Consider the following 8,223-nt stretch of genomic DNA (forward strand, 5'->3'; position numbering starts at 1 on the left):
TTATGTATGATGAAACTGAAATAAACATGTATTTATTTAAAAGATATTCTCGTTAATTTTTAAATTGTTATGTGAACGAAGAGCCGATTGTTTAAGGGAAGTGTTTCTTACGAATGGTGAAGTAGTTTCCGCCGATTAAGATCAATTATTCTGACATAGACACATTATCATTAGATTATTGTATGATTTTATTTTATATAATTAATATTTTAGGTAATAATGATAACTAAATCCTCAAATATTGATAAAATTCGTTACGATTCAGCCAACAACAACCAAACATTTATAGACAACGTAACCGCGAGCTCACGTAACCGACCATCAATAGGAACTCTGAAGCCAGAGACCCGCCTTCTTCAAAGACGACCATTTTGTCGTAAGTGTCTTTTCTCCGTTATTTTGAGGCGTCCGAGGTTATATCATCGGCGAAAGTGATAAATATGGTATGAGGGAGTATTTAAGAATTATATTTTATTCATTTTAATTAGTTTTATTGCCAAAATATAAGGTTTTCGAGCCATAAATTAAGTCTGAGGTCCCTAGAAGTCTCCATCTGGCCGACATTTCGCCGTAAGGATTTTTTTCTCCGTCGTTTTGAATCTTCCGAGGTTATATTATGGACTGAAATGGTAAATATGAATTCAAAGAGTATTTAAATATTTAATTTTATTAATTCATATTCGTTTTGGTATCTAAAATGTTTTCGTGAAGGAAGTCAGTCAGCCATTGCCGTAGAGTATTTCGTTTACTGTTAGCTTATTTTAAGCTGTTAGATTAACTCGGCGTCGGTTAATTTATTTAATTAAATCGATTTCGGCATAAATCTACGCCTAATCGAAGGATTTTCACTTTAAAAGAGGGTTATGTACGCACGCAGGCTTATGGTTCCATTCAGGCAAGGCGTAGGAGCAGAGAGCCATTATACGAATATCCCAATTTAGGTGAAGGTAGCCTTACCTGGCCCGGGAGGGGGCTCAAAACTCCCCCTCCCCTCTCCCCACCTTGCTTAACCTAATGTAGGCTAGAGGATCATAGGCTAAATCACAGTAAAATACTGTCATCCTAACCTAACATATCCTAGGGCACATGTCACTGTCATCCCTGAGGCCCTAGGACATAGCCTAGGCTGTAACGTTGGACTTTGAAAATGATGCAAGCTTTTATGTAACGCCCTAAGTCAGGTTAGGAAGGTGAGGTCTGGTCAGGTAGGAACATGGCATTTTGGTAAAGGTTAGGTTTGTTCTGTCCGTCATTCTCCACTTGCTCTTATATATTTATTGATAAATACCCAACTTATATATTATTTGCCTACTACATGTATTCCTTCTACAAAAGCGGCCAAAATGCACATTATTGAACCATTTCCAAAATCAGATTTGGAGTTGGCTAAGAATTAAAGGATCGTGATATTATTTATGAAGGTTTGAGCACAGATGTAAAATATAAGTTTTCTAAGAGTTTTCGTATTTGATGAATTCATTATTTATTTCTGTTGGAGATGCCATTTCAAACTGTTTGAAAGCCCTGCTCCTCCTCCATATTATTGTGGCCCCAAATCAAGTTTAAAAACAACAGACAACCACTGGGAAACAGGTTATTGATTGAGGGATTATAAAACTTTAGTTAAATCGAGGATACATGCAAACCTAACCTTGGATGTTGGTCATACCTGACCTAGGGGTTTTAACCCCCATAGATCTACCCCCAAGTAACCTAGGGTGATCATTTATGGAAACTGGGACACATATTAACCTTATCTCTTGCAACCTAACTCTCTTGGGATCTGCAGATTATACTGTAAATCTGGAATTAGGGTGCTGTGTTTGCATAGATAAACATACTTTATATCTAGCTTGAAATGCTTAACTTGTTTTTATTAGTAATGATAGTACTGTAATCTGTTTACCTTGTTCTTACAAAGTTCCAATATTTATTTGCACATGCTTCTTGTGTGTTAGTATGGTAATAGGGCAAATTAAGTAGTATGGCTGTATATATATTTCAATTTTGGAATAAGTTACCCTGAGATCCATTTTCTTGTTTAGCAGTGAGTGCCATTAACTTTATATCAGTTGTGATTTTGCCTTGTTTTGGCTGGGATACAGCATTTTTATTTTTCTGGATCTTTCATTGTCTTGGGTTTGTATCACAAATGTTTGCTTTTTCTTTCCTAGTTGAGAGACAAAAGGAAAATAGTGTCTCCTAGCATATTAATATTTTAGCCCCTCCACCCTGGCTGTTAACACACTTCTGAGAGGTTAATTAGGACCGAGTTCTGGCTCTGACATACAGTATGTCCGAGGGGTTAATTTGGACTAAATTCTGGCCTTGTTATATATGTCCGAGAGGTTAATTAAGACCAAATTCTGGTTGTGACCCTGGCATCTGGACTGCTGTTGTATTTGGTTGTTATTGACATCCTTTGGGATGTGATTAATTCTGCCATATTGGTGTGAATTTTTCCAGCCAGCCTTGTCGTGCTTGAACAGTTAGACACTGCTATTTGAAAGTTATAAATGTGCACCAGAATATGTCTTCCTTTCATTTGTATGTTCTCGGAAGTCTGAGTTTCGTGAACAACTCATAGTAATTGTGCTGTACTTATTGTGATACTGATCAATTTAATCCCTTGCAGATAACAATGAGTGAGTTCAAGACCCCAGAACAATTCAACCGCATCAGGAAAATGGTGGGGGGAGGGACGCAAAGCCCCCCGGTGTTTAGCATTCCACCCTCGCCATGCATGAAAAGACTTGGATACGGCACAGGTGACAATTAATGGTTCATTTAGTTTCCACTGTACCTGTTTACAGGAGATTATTTACTGTAAGTCGTAACCAGACTGTATTCTCTGGATGGAAACTAGAACTAAAGAAAGTTCAGCACCTAGCCATTATGGGAACTAACTCACAGACTAGCTTCAGTTTGGAACAGGTATCAACTGAGGTTTTAAATACTACCACTAATGACAAGTTCAGGAATAGATTAGATAAAATGATTGATATGTGATTAATTTCTTTTTCCTCAGGTGGAAAAGTAAGCCTTTGAGGCATCTCTGCCCATGCAATGCCATAAACTATATATCAAACATTAAGCGCAGATAAGGTTCCTTTTTTCATACTGTGGAATTTTGAACTTGAAGAATGTGTTGTTCATTACATGGCAAGTGCCTTAACTTGTTTACCTACTTTTCAGTTTAAACTAAAACTTAACATATGTTTTATCATCATTCTAAGTTCTATAACTTATTTATTAGAGTATTTGGATGATAGAGCAAAAAACACCACTTAGAACCGTCTAATATATTTTCAGGTGTATATGTTTACCTCATGGATAGATATTCACCTCTTCGTGGATGCTACAGATCGCCATGGGCTGTGAAGAAAGTTAACAGGTAGGCATTGTCTTAAGATTGTTATTTAAGTTAAGAACTCCATACTTTGTTTTTTATTTATTTGTCTAGCCTTTATATTGCCACCTAGAAGGAGGTCGTGTTTTTCCATTTAGTATTACTGTACAGGTTATGTATCTGTTATAAGAAGTAGGCTTCCTGTTTGTAACTAACAGTATTACTAGATAAGTCTGGTTTTACGTCTAAACTCTACTGTAACTGTTGCTCTATAGTCAGTTTTTCCTTTTAATGCTTATTAATTTCATCCTCTGCAGGCGAGTGCCTCGTTCCTCTGAGTACGGGAAGCGTATACACGCTGAAGCTGATGTTTTGAAGGGGCTATGCCATCCCAACATAATTGGATTCCGTTCCTATACCAAAGAAATTGACGGAACACCTTGCCTTATGATGGAGTGTGGAGAGAAGTCGCTGTTGGATATAATTGAGGAACGCCAAAATGAGGACTTTGGCCCCTTTGCTGCCAGCCAGATATTAAAGGTAATGTACCTGACAGAATGTGAAGTATTTTTTTTATATATCATTCTGAACACAAACCCTATCTCATGTAAAACAACACCACCAAAGGGGCCATTGACTTGAAATTCAAGCTTCCAAAGAACATGGTGTTCACTTGCAAGAAGTAATTGCAGGTAATAGGAAATACAGAAAGAAGAGATCAGTTATTAGAAAAAAAATAAATTAACAAATTAATAATTGAATAGATAAAGATGTAAGTGAATTATTAAAATAAAAGGAGAATTGTTTTAGGGTCCTTACTGTGCTTCCTCTTCTACAAATCTCCAGCATCTTGTCGCCTAGTTTTCTCCCAAGGCCTTGGTCTTCCAGCTGCAAGAACAATGCTAAAGGACATTTTGCTATTTTATTGAGGCCTCAAACATTGTGATGATTTGGTCATCTGGTGACAGGTGATGGGGGCCAGTTTGTCTGAAAAGGAGTAGATATGAAAGTGCAGGAAGGAGACCAGTAGGCAGGTCCAGTAAACCTTGAAAGAATGGCATAGTTTTTAGACCTAGATCAGCTTGAAATTCAGGCTGACAGTGAACAGGACTGACGAGAATGTGGAGAACACTTTTCACATTTTAACCTCATGAAAGGACTTGAGCACTGTAATGTACCTCGTATAATAATCTTTTCCTTTTTCAGATGGCTAAGGACATCGCTGCTGCTCTTTGTTACTTGCACGTAGAGAAGAGACTCCTGCACGGAGATATAAAAAGCGCCAACATCCTCATCAAAGGGGAGTTTGAGGTGGCCAAGCTGTGTGATTTTGGAGTGACCTTGAAACTGGATGAAAATGTAAGCAAATGTTGATTTTGCTTCTCAGTTGAAAGGGTATTAGTGTAAATGGGATGTTAGTTGTGTAGTATGTCTAAGTTTACCTAGTACATTCAGGTTCAGTCTGGTTGTAATTTGCTCATTTTTATATCTCCGTTATTTTTTCCATGGTATTTGTAGTTTGAAATAACACGAAAAATGTATGGCCAAAAACTCGCCTTACTAGACTTCTGCACAGGGCACTAATTCCAAAGCAGACTTGCAACCCTAAGAGAACAACCCTCGAAACAACAGACTGGGATGTCCCACAGTCACGACCTCTTTCTGCCCAATCTCCATACTTTCTCCCCTTGCCAGCCAAGCTTTCCTCACCTTTACAAACCACCTCCCAATCCCTAAGACCACAGTATTTGCCTTTTCTGTTTTCTGTTTTATATTTTTATCTACATTTCTTACTGTTAATGCCATCAGGTTTTTAATGAATCTTTGATTAGACCAGTTGTAGACGTTTGCTGACCAGTATGGCTAAATACTGTAGAATGATTTCTGGTCATACTATGTAACTTAAGAAAATTTATAACTACTGTTGTAGACTATGATTGGTGAGACTAAGTGGCATCCAGTTAGGCATAAACGCTGTTAAATCTTTTATTCCACAGAAGGACTGGTTTCATAAATATTTTGTTTCACAGGACTCATTGAAACCCTATTGCCTTTCAACACCTCCACAAAATTAGAACTGGTGTTAGAATCTCTTAGCCCTAATCTATGCTGAATCATAACCCAGCCAATATCATAACTGCCTTGTCATATGCACCTGAGGTCTAACCTGTGGAACTTTATTATATTGTGTCTCAACTGTCAAATCTACTGTTACACATATTTGAATATGCATTACATAGTTCTTGTATATCCTGTCATTTAAGCCAAGGTGAAGGGCTGTTGGTCACTTCAGGAACTCCAAACTGCATCAACAAGTGATGACAGACTTTTTTTTTTCCCAGGGGTATGCTTGTCCGGGTCAGGAATTTGTCGGGACAGAGTGTTGGTCCCCGCCTGAGGTCTTACGTGGTGAGAAAATTTCACAGAGATCTGATATATTTTCGCTTGGACTTGTTATGTGGTGAGTATAATTGTCAGCTTTTTCAAGGATTTCATTTTAAGAAGTTTAGTAAGCAAAGAGTAAGAGGAGCTATTGTACACAACACCTGCTCATTTTGACTATTAAGAGAATGTTGATGTAGACTTATCTTGCATTTGCTCCAATATCATATTTACATTTTTGCATACAGAACTTCCAGTAGTAAGAACCTGTACAGATGTGTAATTTGCAGTAAAGTATGCAACATGTTCCTTATAAGATAAACAGTTATTGTTCCTTACAATGTTCTTTTTCTCTCGCTCCATAATGATAGTTGAGGCATACTGCACACCTTAGGATTTACTTGATTGATATAGAATCTTGTTAATGGTGATGCTTGCATCCTTTCTCCTAAAGACAGCGTTTCAAGTACCATATTTTGACAGGGAGATGCTGTCGCTGAATGTTCCTCACATAGACAAGCTGTACTTTGAAGAATCCAGCGAAGAGATAGAAAATCCAGAAGAGCTCGAGTCCAGGAAATTGCAGGGGGAATTAGATTACAGTGAAAGTTTGGGTATGTTTACCTGATTTTAGTTTGTTGTCATAACAACCCCATTAATCATAATTGGCCCATGCTTGCAGTCTTCGCTTTCCAACAGACTGCACAGTCTTTTGTCTATTAGGATGACAGATCATACATGTGCCATCTGGATCCAAGGCAGGAACCACTTACCCTGACCACTGTTAGTGAGTCTGCAGTGTTGGGTACAACACTTTGTAGGTTTTTACCCAGGTTGCAACTTGGTCATCATGCATTTGCATTTTCTCTCATTCAGTATTAAACCCACGTCATTTCAGTCGTTTTCCTTTTGCTTGGAAAATGAAGGTGAAATGTGATTTTATGAGCTATTAGGTAATATTAATCACCTGGGAAGTGGCTCCTAGGTTTATTTTGTGTGAATTTTATACTGTGACAAATCAGTGTAATTCCTGTGTTCTCCAGTATGTTTAGTTCTCAGGTGGACCTGATGACATATTTTAGGTGACATTTGCATCACTGATTAGTGAGATTCTGTAATCTGTTTGATATTTATGCACACCGGAGATTTGTCAACATTTGGTTTGACTTGTGCACCTTGATTTAACAGTCAAGAATAAAGACTGCTTTCACCATTCCTTGTCTGGGCCCCTTTGTGATGAAGTTGATCTTTGTCTAGTGAAACTGAAGACAGATCTTTGCTTTTTCTGTCTGTGGGCCAGCAGAAGTAGGTGTCGAAGAGTACCATTTCATATTGGTTTAGACAGTTCAGCTTGAAACGTGAGACTGCTAGGTAAGGCAGCTTGAGTGTGAAATATGTTAAGGAGTCCCTCTCTACCTCGTAGTTTCATCCTCTCAGGATCTTTGTTTCACATGGAGGAAAAGTGCCTTACGTTTTCCTATTCCTGTTTAACCTTTTGAGTTAACTGCACTTTGGCATGCGTGAAGAGTTTCTATTTCTCCCTAGTGGAAAAAATACTGTTTGAGTCAGGGTAATGTTGGGAATTGCTTAAGTGGGCTAATGATCATTGTCCATACCTGTTGAAGTTGTTTACAGGTTCAGATCTAAGTACCTGCATGTCATTCCCCATGACGTTCTGCCAGTGGCAAGTCTTCATTAGTAAGGAAGGACCTTGGAAAAATTCTTTTGTACGTAAAAATGTTTTAATAGTGAATGTGAAAAACCAGAACATTATGAAGTGAGAAATTGGGTGTTTTCATAACTGATCCAACTGATGCTCATCCGTAAGGTTGTTATTTCCGAAGCTTGAATCTTGGTGTAAACCATCTATTTTTCTCAATGTTTTTGGTTTAGTTATTATAACCAGTAATTATTCTAATATCAATTTCTAGTTATTTTAACCATTAATTATTCAAATAAATTTTTTTAAAAACATTTGGGAATTAATAATTTTAAAGCAATTTTTATAGTAAAAAAATGAACTCTTTTAGAGACCTGTTTCCTTAGTATATTGTGTATTTTAGAGACCTATTTCCTTAGTATATTCTTTTGAATACTGTATTTTTCTTCTAATAGAAAAAAATTGGTTTTGCAGGCACAAGACCACCAATCCCAGGTATGTTGCCAGATGATTATATGCCTGTGATCGAGATATACTATGCATGCACTGAAGAAGACGAATCGTTGCGACCAACGGCCCACAATCTCCTGTGTGCACTGAAGGTCTGTGAATTGGCAGAAACAGCAAAGAAAGAAAAGGTGATTGAGTTGGAGACCCTGAAGATTTGTGAAGAGGCAAAAACAGGGAAGAGACCCTGAAGATTTGTGAGGGGACAATGGGAGTTGAAGGCCCAGAATGCCTGTGAAATTGCCAAGGAAGAGTTGAAAGCCCAGAATACCTGTGAAATTGCCAAGGAAGAGTTGAAAGCCCAGAATACCTGTGAAATTGCCAA

General features: G+C 37.7%; 1 protein-coding gene across 3 annotated transcripts; it reads left to right on the forward strand.

Annotated features, from left to right (window-relative positions):
- The first annotated feature begins 247 nt into the window (after nt 1-247).
- Nucleotides 248-8,107, forward strand: LOC136826093 (lymphokine-activated killer T-cell-originated protein kinase-like). 3 transcript variants are annotated; one of them, XM_067083063.1, is made up of 8 exons: nt 248-376; nt 2,636-2,768; nt 3,313-3,394; nt 3,667-3,889; nt 4,556-4,708; nt 5,692-5,810; nt 6,215-6,345; nt 7,866-8,107. In XM_067083063.1, the coding sequence occupies exons 2-8, from the start codon at nt 2,642-2,644 to the stop codon at nt 8,087-8,089; spliced, it is 1,059 nt and encodes a 352-aa protein (XP_066939164.1). In that variant the 5' UTR covers nt 248-376; nt 2,636-2,641; the 3' UTR covers nt 8,090-8,107. The 3 variants fall into 3 exon arrangements, with proteins under 3 accessions (XP_066939164.1, XP_066939163.1, XP_066939165.1); XM_067083062.1 differs by having other exon boundaries at nt 346-443; nt 7,866-8,101; XM_067083064.1 differs by lacking the exon at nt 248-376 and adding an exon at nt 489-629 and having other exon boundaries at nt 7,866-8,101.
- The last annotated feature ends 116 nt before the right edge of the window (nt 8,108-8,223 follow it).

This window comes from Macrobrachium rosenbergii, chromosome 40 (assembly GCF_040412425.1).
Source record: "Macrobrachium rosenbergii isolate ZJJX-2024 chromosome 40, ASM4041242v1, whole genome shotgun sequence".
Lineage (NCBI taxonomy): Eukaryota > Metazoa > Arthropoda > Malacostraca > Decapoda > Palaemonidae > Macrobrachium > Macrobrachium rosenbergii.

Bases quoted from the DNA above. Each gene is read 5' to 3' on its own strand.
- LOC136826093 (XM_067083062.1), top strand. The intron at 4,709-5,691 runs GTAAGCAAATGT...TTTTTTTCCCAG, and splicing joins CCTTGAAACTGGATGAAAAT to GGGTATGCTTGTCCGGGTCA. The intron at 6,346-7,865 runs GTATGTTTACCT...TTGGTTTTGCAG, and splicing joins AGATTACAGTGAAAGTTTGG to GCACAAGACCACCAATCCCA.